Here is a 22162-nt window from a genome sequence, read left to right as displayed (position 1 = left end):
AGGTCATAAACATTAACTTGTGAGCTTGAGTCCCCTCATGCAACCTGTTGGCAGTATGCCTTCTTTGGCCTGCACATAAAAAGGGCCTATGGAAAAGACTAGGGGTTAAAAAGGGGACAAAAATGGAACTGGCTGGGGGCTAGATCTGAAGCTGCAAATTGTTACCACTGTGGACTAAATAAAGCATGTCTTTATCCTACTGCATCTTGCATCTTCTTCCACCTGCCAGGCTCAAAATCTGAGTGCCCTGCGTGATACTGGTGGAGTTGTCACGATGTTCTGCAAGGTGAGAGATGCCTCAGCCTTGTCAGACAGGGATTTGTGGTCACAGAGCATCATGCACACTTGGTTGAGAAGGTCCTATTAGCATGTACTCCTGTATAGAGTTGGGATATGGTGAATGGGTTCCCTGTGAGCATAGAGGATTTCTGATTGCCCTGTGGTGAACATGGACCAGGCAGAATGAAATGTGAACTGAGCCACAGAGTTCCTGAATCTGTTTCCTAGGTCTGAGGACTCCATATCACAGCCTGACCCTTTGAAACTGTTATTCCATAATGCTAGTGGGTTTCCAATGTCCTTTCTTGTTTTCAACTGATAATATTGTGTTGGGTCTGGGCTTAAGCCATCCTGACGGAGGAATGGACATTCCTTGCACAAAGGAAACCATTCTTCTTGCTCCACCCACAGGCCTCTTGCAAACACTGAAAGAGATCAGTCTAGGAACGCAGATTATAGCTTAAAAAGTTTGAGAAGGAATAGCTGGAATGTGTCCAGTGCTTATGTTACAAAAGCCCAAATAATAAATATATGACCAGAAGATGAAATACTCACTTTCCTGCATACTCTGGGTACAACTTGCATTTTCTGTAATCATTAGTGACATATAGTTAATTCACTTTGAGAGATTCATTGCAAGACAGTATTATCAGTTGTACAATGAATGCACCATCATAAACAATGTAATCAGCATTAAATAATGGTATTGGGGAACTGCAGAACTATACAGTTCAATACCAACAGGTTCTGAAGAGTAATGGCATTGTGAATCCTAACAGTATTACTACTCTTATTGCAGAGGGAGATATGAAATTTGCATGTAACAAAAAGAACAAAATAGTTCCTAGTTCTGGAGATGTCTGTTTATTAAGAATTATTGCACACACAGATTAGACAATAAACATGTACCTCTTTTTGGGCTGGGGTTGTGGTTCAGTGGTAGAGCATTTGCCTAGCACAGGTGAGGTACCTGGTTTGACCCTCACCACCACATAAAATGAATAAATAAAATAAAGGCATTGGGTCATCTACAAATAAAAAAAGCACCTCTTTTCTACTCATTACTCTAAATCTTCACTGATAAACCACTCTACTTGGGCTCATAAATTTTTAAAATATTTTTAATTAAATGAGACAAAGGCTTTGAAAAAAAATTGTCCTATGGTGATACCTGATTAAAGAGCAGAAATTAAGAGAAATCAGAAACCATGAAAACATATCTTAGAAATAGAGGAAGTTCAGAGATCAAATTAAAATAAGGAATGTGATAATTCTGTGGCTAAAGAGAGAAGCCTTTCTAAGAAAATTAATGCAGAACTATTTGGGGATAAAAAGTCCTATCTGCAGCTTATCTTTAAACAGTCCACCAAAAACATATATACTTGTGTATATATATATATATATATAATTTTATACATATGCACATGTATACATATATATACAGAGAAAGGAAATATGCATATAGAAAAGGCAGATTTTAAAATAATTGAATAGATGGTATGATTATCTAATGCTGTATCATTGTAGTATTCTTTTAGCTGTTCTATTTCAAATTATCAAAATAAAAAGCTAGGGGGTAGGTGAGCAAGGAGGGAATATCTGGTATAAGATCCCAAGAAAGATGAATGTAATTGTATAACAGTACAAAAAGATTAGTACCAAGATGGTGCTCATCATTTTCTTACACTACAGGAAAGAACTTATGGGAGACTACAGATATAGAAAATTGTAGGTATGGTGTGGGAAGTTGAGAGAATACCAAGTGATCTCAATACCCGTCATGAAGTGAGAAAAGACTAGCAATAGCTTGGTGGCATAAAGAGTGTGAAGGTTTGGAATCATTTTCTGTGAGAAATGACAAAGGAAACTGTTTTAGTCAGCTTTTCTGCCACTGTGATCAAAAGACCTAACAAGAACAGTTTCAGAGGAGAAAAAGTTTATTTAGGGCTCACAGTTTAAGAGGTCTCAGTCCATAGGTAGTGGGCTCCATTGCTCTGGGTTCAAGGTGAGGCAGAACATCATGGTGGAAAAGCATGGTAGAAAAAAGTGGCTCAGGACATGGCACCAGGAAGTAGAGAGCTCTGCTCACCACAGACAAAATCTATATTCCAAAGGGATGCCTCCAGTGACTTACCTCCTCCAGCCACACAATACCTGCCTGTAGTTACCACCCAGTTAATCCATTCAAGTGACTAATGCATTGATTAGGTTAAGGCTCTCAAACGTTTGCTAGGTTAACCACTTCTATTTCATGCTCCCAACACAACATCTATGTGTGTAATACCCATTACAAATCTCAGATCAGAAAATACCTGATCTCAGCTGAACAATTAAGATTTTGTTTGGTTTGCAAAGGTTTTATTTCTGGCTGTACATGTGATTGTAACAAATACTTTTAAAAAGCAAAATTAACAATATTCCATGCTATTATCAGCACAAGATAAAGTGCCCAATAAAACACTGGGGAAAATATGCCTTTACATTTTAAAAGACCCAGTACAGTTCCTTTATTTACTTTTCTCAGAGTGGTCAAACTGTAAAGAATGCTTTCCATGCCACTGGAGGAAAAAGTTTCCAAACAGATTTACCTTTATTTAACAGTTGAAGAATTGAGTTCAGGTGACTTTTTATGAAAACAATTCAGGTGACCAAGTACTTTTAGTTTCAGACACTTCAGATGGAAGGCAACATTTGATTTCCGAAAAAAAATCATGTCCGAGAATTGACTCTTTGGAAATCCAGCCTGGCTGTTTACAGTTATATTCAGGAGTTTTCTGTTTTGCAACTATTTCTGTAAACATATTCTTTGACTTTTTCTTAACTAAAAATATATCAGTTCTTTGCTTGACATGTTTTAATTTCTTTCTTGGTAACTCTTTTTGGTCAGGAGAATTATGGGCAGTAAAGCACTTTCTTAGACCCATGACTTGGAATCCAAGCGAATCATTTTTTGGGGTAGGAGGGACCCATTCATCAATATCAGTTTCAAGACACTCAGCAATATTACAGTTGTTGAACATCTCTGACTGTGTAATACTAGATATAATAGGGCTTCTGAATTTTTTGCTACGTATTTTCATGTGTTTTGAACAGCTTGGGATGGCTTGCTGTTTGTCATTTTCAGGAGAAATCCTTATTTTTTCATGGTTAGCATCAAGATCTGAATACAAGGCAGGCAATTTGTGGAAAGCTTCATTTCTCCCATGAATTCTTTGGTGGAATCCTATAACTGGAGTTGACTGTGAACATGGAACAAAGTCTTGGCTATCTTCAAGGTCACATTCTGAATCTGACTGAAAATGAGGCAGAGGAGAGTATGTTCTCAGATACTTAGAGGTAGATGTGCTTTGTAAGGGTAATTTTTGTGAAGTCTGGCTAGAATTTTCAGAAAGTGATCTTCCTGAAAAATCAGGCTCTGCAAGATGATTTTCTGTCAAAGATGTTTCACACTGTAACAAAATATCCTGTGGTTTTTGGATAATTTCTGTTGCAATGGCCACATCTTTAGCAATATCATCAAAGAGATCAGCAGACGCATTGTAGCTACCTTCATGATCAGGAGAATAGATTTGTGTTAAGTTATTATCAATATGTCCAAAAGGCGTTTCTTTCAATGTATCTGTACTATTACAAAGAGTTTCTAAAGGATATGTAAGTTTCTTACAAACTGTAAAACTGTCACCTTGGTTCTTTGGCCACCTATAAAGTCGTTTGTTTTCTAATTTGCAAACATCAGAAACATCATTGTATTTTTTAGAACATGAAGCTGTCAACTTTTCATTCACTTCTGAAAGTGACTTTTCTCCACTAAAATATTTGATACTGAGATAAAAATGGTCATTCTCTAAAGTATCGGGCCTAAGTGAAATTTCATCCTTCTGTGGTAGAATTCTGATAGTCTTTTTAACTGTTGTTTCTAAATCTTTTGAAGATGGAAGCAGAGTTGAAAGATAAGGGTCCAGGAGAAAATATTCTGAAGTATCTCTTCTATTACTGCTTCTAGAGACAACCTCTGCTGAGTTATTTGATTCTGTCTCCTTTTGAATAACAGGACTTAGATTTGCTTCACAGTTGGAAAAGAAGTTATCTTTGCTACAGTGTGTTTTGACTGCGTGTTTTGATCTTAAAACTATAGGTGGTGTATGCAGGGTTCCAGCAGTTCTCTGGGGGGTCACATATAACCTGCTGTGGTCTGTATAGAATTTACTGGTGTTATTATCTACATCATGTTTCTTATTCCTGGTGTCTGTTTGGGTAATAGTAATCTCACTTTCAACAACTGCTAGAAATTTGTTCAGGCTTTCAGAGAATGGCAGATCATCCCAAATCATAGGGTCACAATCATGGGAATTGCTAGCTCTCTCCCCAGGTCTAAATGATGAAGATGGACAATATGCTGGTATATCTTGAAGGCTAGTGGTGGTATTTACATTATTATGTGGATAACAGTATAGCTCACTCTGAGAATAACTATTTTTAATTTTCACTGCACTGTGGAAGGATTCTGCATTACTTGACTCATGGAGTTCTTGTATTTTCAAAGGGACTAAATTAAAATCAGTGACTCCAATTTCACAATTGCTATGAACTGCACTCAGTTGATTAGCCTGAAAGTCAAGTTCTTCATTCGACTTTTCTGCTGTACTCTTTTTATCCATATATGAAATGAGGCTCCATGAACCCTGAATGGGATCACAGCAATTGCTAGAACCAGAAATCTTTGCAAAGGAGCGGCACTTCCGGTTTTGATGAAGAGTACCAATGGTTACGCTTTGTTCTGAAGCTGAGAAATCATCATTATCTGTTAGTGGTGAAACAATGGAAGTAAGTTCAAGTGATGGCTGCCAGAATCTTGTAAAATTATCTCGGCTGTGGGGCTCTGAAAAATATGTAGTGCTGTCAGAGCCATTTATGCTGCTGAGATCACTATTTGAATGATCTAAAGCAAGTAAGTGACTATTAGGTTCCTGGAAGGCACACTGAAGTTTCCTGAAATTGGAAGTCTGCAAAAGCTGATGAAAGTAGTCGATGACAGTGAAGCCTGCAACATGGGGGTCTGGTAGAAGAATCTGGCAAGCTACTAGTGCTCTGACTTCTCCTTTGTAGCCATGGCACTGTGGTAAAAAGTTACTAGAATCTGAACCATTTCCATATTGTTTTTCAAAATTCTGTGAAAGAAGTAAATAAATTAAAATGAAAATAAAGTGTTCCTCCTTTGGCTCAAATAATAAACAGGGACTTAAAAGGTTAAAGCAGATACAAATATAACCCTTACCCCCTCTATTTTCACTTCCTATAGTGTTCCAATCAGAATAGAACATACAAAAGGAATAAACTTTGGAATAGAAAGATTTTTCTTCAAATCCTAGTTCCAGGATTTACTAGCAGTGTTAGAGCTTTGAGCAACTTATTTAACCTCCCTAAGCCTTAGTTTTCTCATTTATTAAACAAGAATAAAACAGAGAATTACTGTTTAGCATGAGTTGTTTAATAAATGTTAGCTACCACTCTATTTGGGAGAGAAAAAAAGAGGAAGAAAAGAGAAGAGTCAAACCCAAGATTTTAACAAAGTAAAGCTCTGTATCTCTTGGTTTTATTTTTTCTGGGTATTTCTCACTGCTCAGTTGTAGAGTGCTCTATTCCTTCTTTTAAACTCCTGATTCCAGTGTTGACAAAATTTCTCTTTGTTCCCTTCGGTTGTAGTTAAGACAGTACATTACTCCTTCTGAGTCCGTTCATTCTTTTACTCCTTCTACAGGTTCTTTTATAATTATTTAAGACCATTCTTTTTAATGGTCTTATCAACACTGAGATACTTTGCCTTTAATGTTGTTCCCTCCTTCTCCTTATACATATGATAGAATTTAAAACTAGAACACTGATGAAAGTCTTACCATATAATTTGAGAAAATTTTGAGAGTGAAATAAATACAAAACACCTAAGAGTTTTCTGAATTCATAATAAATTTCTAAACTTCTGAAAGCATTTGAACTGTGCTTTACTGTCATTTGAAAGAGGAAGTTGTAACATATGATGTTTAAACAGATCTTCTATAGGCTATATTTATACAGTATAAAGTGCTTCTACAGGCCTTCAAATTTATATAACTCCTAAAAACTATTTAGAAAATTCAAAGCATTTCACTACAACAAAATTCTAAAAAGAAAAGAAAGTATCAATTACCGTCACTCCAAAAATAAAGCTTTGTCCAACAAAACAAGTTTCCACAGCTTCAGTTAACAGGCTCTGAGTTATATCACTCCCCAGTGTTTCCGGGATCTTATTATGATCCTGAATGTACCTAGAAAGAAAATAAAAAATGTAAAGAAAAGAACTTGGAGATTATAATTTGCAATAACATTAGAAGACACAATTGGTCTGAAAACGTGGCTGGAAACTACAGTTACATACTGAAAAAACCAGTAGCTTTATGACCTAAGCATTTTGTTCTCTATAGTTTTCCCATAATATAGAAAGACAAAGTAAAAACCCTACAAAACTCCAATGTATCCAGTGTGAATAAAGCATGTATTTGTCTAATCACCAGGTCCAGTAATTATACTAGGGAAAGACAGAGGCAACAGTGGGGGGTACCAGCCTTTCCTCTTCCCTGACAATTCTGGCTATGGTCCCTCTAGTGCCCCTTTTTCTAAATCAGTTTGCCCTCAATTATAAAACATGGAATAGATTTCTTCTGACAAGTGATTGGGGGTAGGGGTAAGCAAAGGGCAAATGTTCAGTTGCTTACACAAATCTTCCTTTTTCAGAATTATGTTTTTGTAGGTCTATGCAGATGAAGTTATAAAGCAAATGAAAGAAATGACAAAATTTCAACTTCTGATATGCAAATATTCCCTCAAATAGTTTCTCCTGCCTCATAGGTCCTTTAACACCTGAATATTAACCTCAATATGGATCATCCTTCAGTTTGAAATTAATTTATTTTCTTATCTAAGTTTCTCTATCTTGGATTAGTTTTATAATTTAATACTTTAATTAATAGCTTAGTTATCCTGAATGAAAGAAACCTGGTATAACATTAATATGGTATATAGACTTCTGGGATAAGTATCTTCCTTTTCTCACTTGAGTATCTTTTAAGGAAAATGATGATCTGAGGTTAAAAAATTATCTTTTTATTAAGTATACTACCTTACCTTAAAACACTTATCTTCATATTCTATTGGCAGACTAAAGGAGCAGTCAGAAAAATGCTTTAAATATTCTTACCTGTGCAAACCAGTGGCAGTCAGACCAAAAAATGTATCTAAGCAGCTTCCAAATACAGTAATAGCATATAATTTGTTTGATTCTGCAACTTTCAAGGAGAGTTTATACCTATAATTGGCATTTTCAGCTTCACTAGTACAGCCACATTTTGGACAACTAGACCTAAAGAGTGGGGGAAAAAAGGAGTATAGAAATTTTCATTAAATATTTTTTTCATATGACAAAAACCAAGAAAAGTAAAAATTTTAAATAATAGTTCTCACAGAAGTACTACTAGTAATTTACATTCATTCTTCTTTAACTACTTATGATCAACTTGTTTTGAATCTCTGTTCCTAATAGCTAGCTTTGGTGATTCAAATTAAGCAGTACCAAACTGACAGAAATGCATACCAAACTGATAGGAAACTAATGATAACTGTGTGTGTACACATGAGAGAGGATACGACTAACACGTAATCTTTAAATATATATACCTAAAGTACTTAACTAATTGCATTCATCTTACTGTCTTTAATCCACTGGAATATATTAAAACTGATCAGATTACAAAAATTAGATATAGGAAAACCCAGGGGATTTAACTCATTTTCATGACAATGTGCAATTGTGGTCTAAGGCTTTCTAGTCAAAAAGTATACATAAAGTGTAACTGTTGCTGTCTGTTCTTGGGATAGTTACTATATTCCTGAAATCTGGAGTACCTTATCTGTAAAGGCCTGAGGAAGGATAAAATGAGAAAAATTAAATGAAGAGTACAGAATAAGTCTTGCCAAGCGAATGTACTGGTCTGCTTTTTCCCTCATAATATTATGATTCGTATTAAACATATTATATCTTTTCATTAATACATTAAAAAATAATAACAACATTGTGGTGATTATACTTCTATTTAGTATTTCCCTCTTTTCTAGTTTGCAATAATATAACTCTGATTTCCATTTTTTATGTTCTAAGTTTGGGAAACTGACCCTTTACAACACATTATGGTAATGGGTAATATACTACAGCTTTGTTTTTTCTTCATGTTGTTAGTGATCTGGTTTAAAACAGACAAAGTACAAAAAGAAAGTAATATTACAGATAGCTGTATAAATTTGACTGCTGTCAGACAGCCACTAGAGGGAGTATAAAATTCTTATCTCTCCAGTAACTTATCCAACAAAGCCTTAACATAAGGTATTTTGGATTCACCATCATAGATTGGCGCTAATTATTTTTTTGTCACACTGAGGATGAATCTGTACTAATCAATTAATGTAACTGAACTGAAATATTCTGGAGTCTGTGCTGTAGGCTGGTCAAAGAATAAAGGGAACTGACTCACTAGGAGGATAAAACCACTTCTCATTAGTACCAACCTCTAGTGAAATAAATTGTTTTAAATATGCATTAGAATTTTTTAAAGGTTATGCATTAATAATGCATTGAGGTCTAATGTAAAATTCCTAGTAAATCTTAAAATAATTAACATAAAAGTGTTTTGCACTATAATGCATAGTATCTATATTTCTTATTGTTCATATTTTATCTTTTCATTAATACATTAAAAAATAATAAACCCACTACATGGTTAACTAGAACACATTTTTATAAAACATAACTGATGATCTGATAGAGAACAAGGTAGTATCTCTATCTTCTTGTATTTGCTAACAGTAGCTTTGTGGCATAAAATATGGTCTATTTTAGAGAAGGATCCATGTGCTGCTGAGAAGAAAGTGTATTCGTTCTTTGTTAGATGGTATATTCTATATATGTCCGTTAAGTCTAAATTGTTGATTGTGTTATTGAGATCTATGGTTTCTTTATTCAATTTGTGTTTGGAAGATCTATCCAGTGGTGAGAGAGGTATGTTAAAATCGCCTAGTATTATTGTGTTGTGGTCTATTTGATTTCTGGAATTGAGAAGGATTTGTTTGACATATGTGGCTGAGCCAATGTTCGGGGCATAGATATTTATGATTGTTATGTCTTGCTGATTTATGCTTCCCTTAAGCAGTATGAAATGTCCTCCTTTATCCCTTCTGACTAGTTTTGGCTTGAAGTCCACATTATCTGAAATGAGGATGGATACTCCAACTTTTTTGCTGTGTCCATGTGCATGGTATGTTTTTTCCCATCCTTTCACCTTTAGTCTATGGATATCTCTATGACATGAGTCTCTTGCAGGCAGCATATTGTTGGATTTTTCTTTTTAATCCAATCTGCCAGTCTATGTCTTTTGATTGATGAGTTCAGGCCATTAACATTCAGGGTTATTATTGTGATATGATTTGTATTCCTAGTCATTGGACTCATTTTTGTTTTTTGACATGATTTGGTTTCTCCTTTATTTGGTTACTCCTTTAGGCTAGTTCCTCCCGTGGCTCATTTGCATCGTTGTTTTTCATCTCTTCCTCATGGAATATTTTGCTGAGAATGTTCTGTAATGCCGGCTTTCTTTTTGTAAATTCCTTTAGCTTTTGTTTATCATGGAAGGATCTTATTTCGTTGTCAAATCTGAAAGTAAATTTTGCTGGGTATAAAATTCTTGGTTGGCATCCGTTTTCTTTCAGGGCTTGGTAAATGTTGTTCCAGGCCCTTCTAGCTTTTAGGGTCTGGATTGAAAAATCTGCTGATATTCTTATTGGTTTCCCCCTGAATGTAATTTGATTCTTTTCTCTCGTGGCCTTTAAAATTCTGTCTTTATTTTGTATGTTAGGTGTTTTCATAGTAATGTGCCTTGGTGTGGGTCTGTTGTAATTTTGTATATTTGGAGTCCTATAAGCCTCTTGAACTTGATTTTCCATTTCATTCTTCAGATTTGGGAAAATTTCTGATATTATTTCATTGAATAGATTGTTCATGCCTTTGGTTTGTTTCTCTGTGCCTTCCTCAATCCCAATAATTCTTAAATTTGGCCTTTTCATGATATCCCATAATTCTTGTAGATTCTGTTCATGATTTCTTACCATCTTCTCTGTTTGGTCAACTTTGTTGTCTGAGATTCTGTCTTCCAGGTGTTCTATCCTATTGGTTATGCTTTCTATGGAGTTTTTAACTTGGTTTATTGTTTCCTTCATTTCAAGGATTTCTGGTGTTTTTTTTTTTCAGTATCTCTAACTCTTTATTGAAATGATCTCTTGCTTTCCGTATTTGCTCTTCTAACTGTTGATTGGTGCAATCATTTAATGCCTGCTTTTGTTCTTTCATCTCCTCCTTCAATGCCTGCATTTGCTTTTTCATCTCCTTGTTTGCTTCCATGATTGTTTTAATTATGTACATTCTGAACTCCCTTTCTGACATTTCTTCTGCTGTGCTGTCATTGGATTTTATTGATATAGTATCTAGGTTTGTTTGGGACATTTTCTTCCCTAGTTTTCTCATATTGGTCAGATGTCAGTGGGACTCTGAGATATTGCAGATTTCCTCTATTGGCTTATAGTGTCCCTGGAGATTTCCAGTATATCACCTCCCAGCCTTCAGTAGCCTGAAGTCTTGGAGGAACTTGATAATGCAGTGCTTCCAAAGAAAGCTGCCCCTAGCCCGCTACTGGTTCCAGGGCTTGGAGCTGGCTCTGTGCGGAAAGGCTCTCATTGGGCAGTCTGCTCTGAGAAGCTAGCCTTGAAAGGTGCCTGCCGCTGGAGGGAGCAGGGCTGCTTGGGGAAGTCCCTGGCTGCCCTGTCCTGGTCCCCGAAGCTGCCTGCGGGCCGGAGCTCACCGCTGGCTCCGGGACTTTATAGAGAATTATGCTTTTAATCATCATGATATACTGCAATAGGTAAAGTATACTTAGAGATTTTTTTACAACAATGATTAATATTTTGGAAATCCTTATGTCATAAAATGTATTAGGAGATTGCTGTGCATTACCTCTACTAAATAGACTCACGGAAGTTAAATATCTTGCCCAAAGTCATACAAATCAGAAGCCTGAAATCATTCCATTATACCATGCTGCTTCTAAGAATACATTTCAATAAGACAAATAGTCTGTGGCTTTTAGTTGCTTCAAATGATAGTTAGAAGCCTGAAAATGGGTGACCCTAAGACAACCTAGACAATATCATGCTGCCATTTATTCATTTATTTAACAAACATTTGTTGAGCATTTTCTATGAACTAAGTCCTAGGCTGGATGCCAAGGATTTAATGAAGAATCACACAAACAGGGTCTTCCTCTCAGAGCTTACAAATGAGAACTTGAGTGGTAAATAAAGGAATAGTGATAACTACTGCAAGGATGACCTCGATCCTAGATGTGAATTAGAACTGCTAATCTTTCTCCACCTCCCTATTTGATGTTAACTAGAGAAAAAGACTAGTTGAGAATATTCCTGGCAGAAAAATCAGTAAAGTATGGGGCTGGGGTTGTGGCTCAGTGATAGAGTGCTTGTTTAGCATGTGTGAGGCACTGGGTTCAATTCTCAGCACTGCATATAAATGAGTACACTAAAGATCTATCAACAACTAAAAAAATATTAAAAAAAAAAAAAAAAGATCAGTAGAGGAAGGGGAAGAGAGGTTGGAAGGCTTTATGGTTTAGCTATTAGGTATCTGTCGAGAGCAGTGACTTGGATCATGGTCTTTGACTGCTTTGGAACTGTGGTTGCGTTTTGCTCTGGGAACATTCTGTGCAAAGGTGCAGGACAAGATTGCTCAGGAGCTATGGTAAAGCTCTGCATGAGGAAGTTCCGTGCCAAGCTAGGGAACAATAACAATCTTGACCTTGAGCTCAGACACTTGCTGGCAATAGAGAATTCTGAGTATAATAAGATAATTGCAATTATATTGCAAGTGCTGCAACCTTTAAGCCTGTCTGCTTTGCAGAAACTCTGGACAGTTGGCTTCTTGGGTGCAGCAGGAAATGACAGGAAGTTCCTAGCATTGTAACAGTAGAATAGCTACAAAAATGTTTCTAGTTCTGTAACTTTTTAGTGCACAAAGAACAATGTCCCTATACTTTTAACTTCCTGACTGTGAGACCCTATATAATAAACGTGCTGAGCTAGGTCTGGGTCACTGTTCCTCCATCAGAGGTCTGTGTCCCACCTGGTCCCAGCTTTCTCTTTGTAAGTGATTGGGTCTTTCTTAAACCCCCATTGCCCCTTACAGGTTTCTAGGGTGTGGCTGGGCAGGTTGCAGCAAGTGTCTTCCAAAGGCCCATGTGTGAAACAATGCAAGAAGGTCTAGAAGTAAAATCATCAGGTTGTGAGAACCTTAATACAATCAGTGAATTAATTCCCTCATAGGGATTAACTGGTAACTGAAAGCAGGTAGGGTGTGGCTTGAGGAGGTATGTCACTGGGGACGCGCCTTTATGTTTATATTTTGTTGTGGTGAAGAGAACTTTCTCACTCTGCTTTCAATGGAACAATGTTTTGAGTTGCTTTCCTCCACCACACTCTTCTACCATGGTAGTCTGCCTCAGTGAAAGCCCGAAAGAATGGAGTCAGCCTCTGCAACTCATATAAACTTTTCCTCCTCTAATTGTTCTTGTTAGGTCCTTTGGTCATGGCAGCGAAAAATCTGATAAAAATGAGGTGGGGTGGTAAGGGTAAATACCGGGGACTGAACTGAAGCAAATCAGATTCCATGTATTGTAATTATGTCAAAATGAATTCTAGTGTTATATATAGCTAATATGAACCAATAAAAATTAATTAAAAAATAATATTACTGGCACACTACTCTCACTTATATACTATTAGATACTTACTGGATATATTTATCTTATCGCCATCAGAAAGTATTTTTGAAGAACTTCAAATCTAACTTCTCAATTCTACTTAATAAAGATCAGAGAAGGATCTTAGGCTCCCAGCTATACTTGGCCTGCATTTAACATGATAAAGACTTCTGTGCCAAACACCATTCTAGTGCTAAACAATAAAAATTACTACAGGTTGAGCATTCCTAATCAGAAAATCTAAAATCCAAAAATGCTCCAAAAGCTGAAATTTTTGAGTACTGACATGGCATTCAAAAACTTTTGGATTTTGGAGCATTATGGATTTCAGACTTTTGGATTAGGAATACTTAACCAGTAAAGTCTATGCAAGTATCCCCAAATCTAAACTTAACATGTATGAGCCTATTTTCAAGGAATTTACTTATTTGTATTAAAAAATAATTTGGGGGTCATGCAAAAACAAAAAAACCCTACTTAATTCCCAGAGATATTCTAGAAGTAGGCTAAGATTTTACACCAGGATTGTGACTTGCTCTCTGAGAAGTTATTATTATTATTTTTTTCAGAGGTAGGTACTTAGTATACTTCACAGTAACTTGAAACTTCTCTCTAAAAATTGGATTACTGGCCACTTCTGTTCTGAGATTTACATGAGAACCAAGCCCTGAGAATCCCTGAGAGACTCTAATGTCCTCATATGATGAATTTAGTCTTTATTTGCCCTTGTGCCATAGAAGTTAAGTTTACAGTGTATACTTATATTTCCTCTCTCATGCTCATAGGCTTTATTTTTACCTTTTGGAGACAAAAATTATCCGAGAGAAGCACCTTTGACACGATGGATATATAAAACTTGAATTCTGAAGAGCAATTACTGAGGCAAGAAGAAATTTTCTTCTATTCATGCGTTCACACTGTAGCCTACAAAACAAAATAGCCACAGGAATGAATGGTAAACCTTTTATCATCTATCCACGCTAATTTCTTAGGAAAATCACTTAACTAATCTTAGCCAAGAGTTATCATCTGTTATACTTTTGAAAATAAGATAAAATCTCAATGTATTGGAAAAATATTTTCTTCTATTTTAAAGTATTAATAGAAAATAGATTTAAAAGTGACTTAAGCAAATATTATTCTTGAATAAATTTAAGAAAGATGCATTTAGCTCTTTCACACCTTACAAGATACAGAACTTGTGTTTATCATTTTAATAGGAAGTATACTACATGATTTTTTTTTTTTCTTTCCCTGAGATGGGGTCTCCCTATTGTTGCCCAGGCTGGTCTCAAACTCATGGGTTCAAATAATTACTGTCTCGGCCTCTCAAGTAGCTTGGAAGGCATGTGTTATCATACCTTGCCCTACATGAATCTTTTAAAGAAACTTAATTTGGTGTAAAATGGTTCTTTTCAGTTGAAAAATTGCTTTATTAGATTTCAATGTGTATAGTTTTATACAGTTTTAAGAGAAAAAAGGGACCTTAGCCTTAGTAAATAGAAAACAAATTGTTACATGGTCAAAGGAGAGCTCAAGGTGACTTTTTAAAATTCCTTGTATAAAATACATCGAAGAAGCAAATAATAAAATAGCAAGATCCTTTTCTTTTAAAATCCAAATGTTAGTTTGCTTACCAATTTTTTCATGATTAGCTTATTTACAGTATAAAAATGCTCTGAAATAAAGGTCTCTGTACATGTTTGAGATAAAACTATAATAAACTTCATTCAACACATGGTAAAAGCTTTCAGTTCTGAAAATGAGTGGAACCGTTTCTGAGACTGCATCAGCAAATTCTGACAAAGTAGAAATCATCAGTTTAAAAATCATAATGGAATCCTTCAGGTACAGCTCTTCATAAGATGATTACAAATAAATGTGGCAACTTTGGAAGGGAGAGGGTGCAGGGAATAGGGATTGAATCCAGGAGCTCTTTACCACCAGCTACATCCCTAATTCTTTTTCCTTATTTATTAATTTTTTGAAGACAGGGCCTTGCTAAGCCGCAGAGGGTCTCAATAAGTTGCCAAGGCTGGCCTCAAACTTTACAATTTTCCTGCCTCAGACTCCTAAGTTATGGGGATTACAGATGTGCACCACCACGTCAAATGTGAAAGAGATCTTACACTGATATTAATACTGTCATCAGTAAAAACAGTATTTTTGTGAAAATAAAGTATTGCCACCCAAGGCAAATAGATGGAAACTTGCAAAAATAAAAACAACAAAAAATCCCACGTAAATCGATGATCTGTTATTAAAAAGAGTTAAAAATCCCCCCTCCCGGCTTATTGTGATGTCTGATGCGGGTGGACAAAAAGGAGTCAGACCGTGAGCGGCTGAACAAAAGCTTTTTTGGGATCAGCACTGGAAAGAGGTTCACCTGCCGCCAGAGTAAAGGGCCGGGAAGCCGGGCACAAATCAGCTGGGCAGTGTTTTAAAGACTGGGATAGTAGGGGGAAGGCTTGAGGGTTTAGTGTCCTCCTGGGGTTGGTTGGAGGCCCTGCAGGGGCTTGTGCCCTTCTGGGACTTGTGCCCTTCTGGGACTGGCTGGGGGCTCTGCTGACTGACAGGCGGTTGCAGATAATGTTAGGGTTTATCTGTTGACGTCTGATGGGTTATTCTTTGGCGAGTGGGGCTGCCTGATGCCCTGCCCCCTCCTCCAGCCGCCTGAAACCGACCTAACATTTATATATTAATGATTTGGTATACACAACTAGGATATAAAATTCTACCAAAAGCAGGCAGGTATTCCCTGGGTTTTGTTATTTTTTTAGGTCACATGGCAATTTCTAAGAATAAAGTAGTAATATGTGATATTGATAAAAGGAAATGGAAGAAAAAAGTCACAAAAATGCCATTATTATTAAAACCTCAGATTCCTTAAAATGCAACAAATGATGGAATATATATCAACAAAGGCATTTCCTTTCTATCTCCTCCAAAATCCAGATCCAGAGGGTATATAACATAGTATCCATCAGTGGGCTATGGCAAATAAAATAGAGCAAATGTCTATTCTGAAAATGTGGCTTAAAAACCTGCTACTTAGAACCAAGCCTCAAATCTTTACAATAGCTGGTGAGGTTCTGGATCATTCAGCCCTTGCCCAACTCCCTGAGCTCAGTGACTTTGTCAGTCTCCTTGTTCATCACTGCATTTCAAGCCATGCTGGCCTGCTTTCTTTTCCTCATATATACCAAACAATTTGCCTTTTCAAGCTTTTATGCTTATTGTTTTTTTGTCTAGAATGTTTTTCCACAGTACTGAGCATAGCTCCTTTGCTTCAACTTTAATGTGATTCCCTCTGAGAGCTCCACCTTACATCAAGTAGGCACTGCCTCCTTTGCTTTAGATGACATCGCCTGCTTTATCCTTCATAGTACCAGTCATGTTCTATAATCTTCCTAAATATGCATTTACTTACTTTTGTGCTACCTCCCACTAATCTGAAAGTTTCATAAAGACAGGCACCTAATCTCCCTAATGCCTTTTTTCTTGACTCTCTTCCTTGATATTTATGTGCTAGTAATTTATACTAAAGGGAACACAAAAGTCACCTGAGTAGTGTTCCTTGCTTCTTGCCCCAGTGGAATGTTTCCTATTTCTTTGCCTTTGCTGTTTTTCACTCTTTTCTCTGCCTAAAATGCTTTTTCATTCTCCTAGTTAATGCTATTTTTAAGATTCTTAGCGGTTTTCTTCTCCAGGAAGCTTTCCCAAATTAAGTGATTCTACTTTATCACTTACCACATCACAGTAAATTGATCTGTTTCATATGTTCTTTTCCAGGACCAGAGGATCATTTTTTTTAAATCTCCAGTACCAAGTTCAAAAACTATCAATATGAATTTTAGTTATTAACATTCTTTATAATTTTCAGTTTTCCTAGTCTTCAACCACAGTTTTGCCATATGCCATTAATATAAAACACATTTTCCCAAATATTAAAAAATCCTACATATAGTTTTCAAATACCCTATTTGTATGTGGGATATATACAGTAGTTTTACAATATAGTACCTTAGTATGACAGACTTGGGGACAATTTTATATGTGGTATATCCTATAATTTATCTTTTTCCTCAATTTTATTGTGAAGGATGGAGATATAGTATTACATTTCTTTCAGCTCCACCTCAGTTAGCAAACCATATTCCAATTTAGTAAGCTCACTATATTTATCAGTTATTTGTTGTGCCGCTGGTAAACGCCAATTGCTGATAGCATAAGTAGGGACAACAGACAGCTTTCCTAGTTACTAGTTAGTTACAGTCTAGGGCAAGAGACAAACATTAAAAGACAATCACAAACAAAAAAAATTAACTGCAATCGTGGAAATTACATAAAAGAAATGTATATAGTACTATGAGAAAAATAACAAGGGGATTGATCAAGTTTTTGCTTCAAGGGGATGGGGAGAGAGATTAGGAAAATATAGATCTTTTTAAGAAAAACTACTTTCTCTCACTGTGGAGCTATTAAAGGTACTTTTAATCTCCTTTAAACATTTAAAGTATTTTCTAAATGTATCACTTTTATAATTAGAAAAATCAATATAATAAAATATTAGGTAGGGAACTAAAACATACAAAGAAAACATCAGTTCTTAATCTCTCACACATAAAATTAGAAATAAGGTTAAGAGGGAAAGAGGGAGAAAAGCACAAGTGTTAGGGCAGATTCGTAGGAACTAATTAGGTCTCATTTGGCCTTTGTTTTGAAGGCCTACATATTCTGCAGGTCATTGTCCAAGAATGAAGACTATGATCTTATTAAAATATGTGGGGACCAGATGGACACACTATGGTGCATTTCTAATGAATACTTATTTTCTCTCTTTTTGGTGAGACTACATGAGGAGGTACAGTAATTCAAAAAATGCCCCACTAATTTATCATGAAAAATTACTGTCACAAGGAAGGGACATATCAAAAATTTGTATTTTTTCTGAGGAGTATAACTACACTGAGTCCAATGATAAACTAGGCTTTATTTAACAGAATTAGTTTGATGCCTGATACATCCTTTCACTCTAAAGATGGTGTTTGTCAATGGGACCAGATATATAAACAAATTGATTAAAATCCCTACATCCCATTTTCATGCTAGACAAATAGTTCTTAAAACTCTAGCATGCATCAAAATCATGCTGGACAAAACACATGCTGCTGGGTTCCAACTTGAAGTCTGGGATTAGAGCCAAGAATTCAAATTTTTGACAAGTTCCCAGATAATGGCCACTTAATTGCACATGTTTAAAAATCACTGTCTAGCCATTGAGACTGTCTGAGAGTGAAAACACTTGGGATTAACATGGTAATAGTCATATCCCAAGCCTTGTTATCAGTTCAGTTCCCTTCAGTTAACTTTGCAATTCTTGGCTGTGATCCATTATTTATTTATTTATTTTATTGTAAACAAATGGGATACATGTTGTTTCTCTGTTTGAACATGGAGTCAAGGCATACCATTTGTGTAATCATAAATTTACATAGGGTAATGTTGTTTGATTCATTCTGTTATTTTTTCCCTTCTCCCCACCCCTCCCACTCCTCTTTTCCCTCTATACAGTCCTCCCTCCATTCTTGCCCCTCTCCCTAATGCCGTGATCCATTATTGTGTGAACTTTCAGTTTAACACCCTCATTACTAAATTATTAGAATGAACCTTAACTATTTTTTTTCCTCCTTTGGGCTAAATTAGAAAATCTAAAATAGGTTAGATTAGACAATATGGAATAATTCTTATTAAGTGTTAGATCCTGGAGGAAAAAGTTCAATTAAGTAATATGAACTGTTATGTAGGGATGGTACTGAAGGTAAAGAAGTGTTAAGATGTGATGAATACTATCTTCAAATTTATAATCTAGTGGGATTCATAAATTCTTTTGACTGTTTTATAGTGTACACAGTGCTTTTACCTCATCATCTGATCCACTCAGAGAATTTAAATTAAGTGGCTAATTAAAGGTCAAGATGCAGGTGGTTATCAGGTCTGAAACTCAGGCCTTCTGACAATGCACCGGTATTTCTAGTTCACTGTACTGTTTGCTCAAGTATCATACTTAACTATTTGTTTTAAGGCTGTCCCAAAGATAAAATTACCTCTTTAGTAAACTTGTCCCCAGTTCTAAAGACACAAGGAAAAGGAGGTATGACTAATTTTTCTTCCCTTCATTTCTCCCCAAATAGTTCACACTGGCAATGGGTGTGGCTCCGTGTAGATCATTTGCTTAGAGTGCATGAAGCCCTTGAGTTTGATCCCTAGCACTATAAAAGAAAACAAATCAAACAGAACAAATCAGAAACTGTTCACGCCTTTCAAGAAAACCTATGTCCTATGTCACCTTGTTGCTCTTAGAATTCCCATATTACAAGTCAAGAAGCCTTACTATGGGAAGGGTAGCTACTTTGAATATTTTTCTTAACACCATCTAATGGTCTCCTTCAAGGGCACATATTTTGTCTAAAATTTTTCTAAAAGAAGTGGTAACAACTCTCTAGGAAATACTTTATGGACATTAACATGAACATTCTAGAAAGGGAAGGCAGAGGCAGGTAGGAGATCAAAAATAAAATGCACAAAAAGCAAAACCTCCAGTGAAAGGTGAAATATTTTTAAAAACACTAACCAATAAAATCTTAAGGAGTACAACACAGTGTCCATTCATTCCACCATTTAAGGGGGCATTTATGACCGGGATGGAGAGGGGACAGAGTTGGAGACAGAAAACACAGGCTCTTTTTTTCAAGGAATTTATAATCTGTTGGCTCAATGAATAACTATCAATGAAATGATACTAAGGTAAAAAATACATGCAAGCTTCAGATTTCCATACTGCAACTGCTTACCTGAGTGCTCACTGTATTTGGATATCTCACAGACATCTTGAGGATTAACAGGGAACAATCTGAATTTTTAAGTTTCTTCTCAAACCTCTTTCCATGAAATTTTCTCAATCTCAGTAAATGGTACTACTTTCTAACCAGTCAGTAAGGTCAGATAGCTAGAAGTCTTTCATTCCTCTTTTTCCTCATGTGCCACATCACACCATCAGTACTTTTTGAGTCTATTTCCATATTAGAAACCATCATTCATTTCCTTCATATATTCCGCCACCGCCATAATCCAAACCGCCATCAACTCCTGCTTATGCTGCTGAATTAGTCGTCTAACTGCATGATCTGCTTTCTACCCATCCTTCCAGACTCACCTCATTCAAGAGGCCTTCCTGAATAAGTTCCAGTTACACTGATCTTTTCTTAGGTTCCTAAACACAAAAATGTCAAGCTCATGTCATCAGCCTCAGGCTGTTATGTATCCTATTCATTCTGTTTGTAATCCTCTTCTCTTGCAAGGCTAAATCATTCTTATCTTTAAGGCCTCCACTGAAATATCAACTCCTTGGAAAGGACTTCCTAGATTCTTTTAAAACCCATAGTTCCCCTGTTATTTCCTTTCTTAAGTCCATGGAAAAAAGGTAAATTCCATTGGGAAAGGAATCCATCTTGTTCACCATTGTAACCCAATATCTAGCAGTCCTTGGCAGAGGGAGATACATAAATCTATCTGCAGAATGAGTAAATAATTACTGGGCACTCTGGGAATTCAGTTTTGCAGGGTTAAGAAAGGCTGTCTGACACACACACACACACACACACACAAAAGGCCTTGCCAACCAGAAATAAGGAATGAGTAAGAACAAGCCAGTTGGGGATGGGGTTAGAAGAGGTCTGGAAATAAGAGGGAGGGCTGTGCCTCTGATGAACATATGACACTCTAGGAATAAGGGATAGCTCACTGGCAGAGCGCTTGCTTAGGCTGGATGAAGCCCTGGGTTTGACATCCAATACCATTAAAAATAAATATATAAAATCATTTTGTTTGGTTGGTGCCCAGGGCTAGAGTTGAAAGTCACTGGAGTTGGAGGTTCTTGCTACCTTTGTTAAGGAGTTTGGATGTAAACCTGCAGGCAAATAGGAGGGGCTGAAAGGTTTTAAATGGTCAAACTTGCAGCCCTCCTGCTCCTGGTTCTCCTGGCACTAGCGACCTCTGTAGCCCTCCGAGGGGTACAAAAGTCTGGCAGTGTGGAGACTGAATTAGACAACGCAGAAGAAATAGCTGGGAGGTTACTGTTACAGCTACGTAGCACAGGGGTCGACCCAAACACCAGTGAATGTGGAGAGAAGTACAGAGGTTCGAAATATTCACGAGGCTGTTATCATTAGCTGGCTGTGAGAGATAGGAAGGAATTTAGAAAGCTTTAAATAGTCCAGCCTTTTTCTCGGTTATTCCCAGTTTGAGTTCACCTCGTGTCTAGCTCGACAGCCTAAGTGCTCAACAAACGTTCACTTAGTGATTCCAACGGCACGGTCTAAAGTGACTGACCCTTTTACTCTCGTATTATCAAAGCTTCCCTTTACAGAAACGACTTTAAAAAAAAAAAAAAAAAAAAAAACAAAAAAACCAAAACAAACAAAAAAACGTAAAATGCAAGCCTCCAGGTCTCATAGATAATGACTTTAAGGACTTCGTAAGGCGTCTCCCACCCTAATGCTTCCCAAGAACCTCTTTCTCCAGCTCCTCACCTAGATCAAAGGACTGGGAGACAGCTGGGGCGACGCTCAATGGCCGCAGACCAGGTAGACGCAGCACCTCTCCAAACACCGTCTAATCGAATCTCCCGCGTCCTCTTCCGCCGGAAGTGACGTTTGAGAGGTAGTTCCTTAGAGCCAATCAGAAAAGGTTCCGCAAAGGGTCGCGATTAGCCGCGAAATCCTGCGAGCTTTTGGAAGTGACCATTTTTGTGAAACTGCGGGTAGAGATAGGGTTTGAGGGATGCTTTATCCCGACTGGAAAAATAGTAGTACAGCCTGCAAAGTTAGCTTCCGGGGGCGCTGAGCCAGCTTGGCGAAGGGATGCCGGGAAGGGGTGGGAGGGGGTGGGAGCGCCCTCGGACTGGGGTCTGGCGGGATGAG

The 22162-nt window shown here is 36.8% G+C and overlaps 1 protein-coding gene across 1 annotated transcript in view; it reads right to left on the bottom strand.

The window, feature by feature from the left end:
* The window catches only part of DDIAS (DNA damage induced apoptosis suppressor), a 48383-nt gene extending 26307 nt beyond the window's left edge, over positions 1–22076 (bottom strand). Inside the window, exons 1-5 of the mRNA XM_079105568.1 lie at positions 21773–22076; positions 13980–14105; positions 7511–7672; positions 6464–6581; positions 2868–5447 (exon numbers count right to left, since the gene is read on the bottom strand). Of these exons, the coding sequence (XP_078961694.1) occupies positions 2907–5447; positions 6464–6581; positions 7511–7672; positions 13980–14089 (2931 nt within the window). The 5' untranslated portion in view covers positions 14090–14105; positions 21773–22076 and the 3' untranslated portion in view covers positions 2868–2906. The remainder of the gene's footprint in view (positions 1–2867; positions 5448–6463; positions 6582–7510; positions 7673–13979; positions 14106–21772) is intronic.
* Positions 22077–22162: the final 86 nt, after the last annotated feature.

The sequence above is a fragment of the Sciurus vulgaris genome, assembly GCF_902686455.1.
Source record: "Sciurus vulgaris genome assembly, chromosome: 11".
Taxonomy (NCBI): Eukaryota; Metazoa; Chordata; class Mammalia; order Rodentia; family Sciuridae; genus Sciurus; species Sciurus vulgaris.
This window is presented reverse-complemented; position numbering and strand designations above follow the sequence as displayed.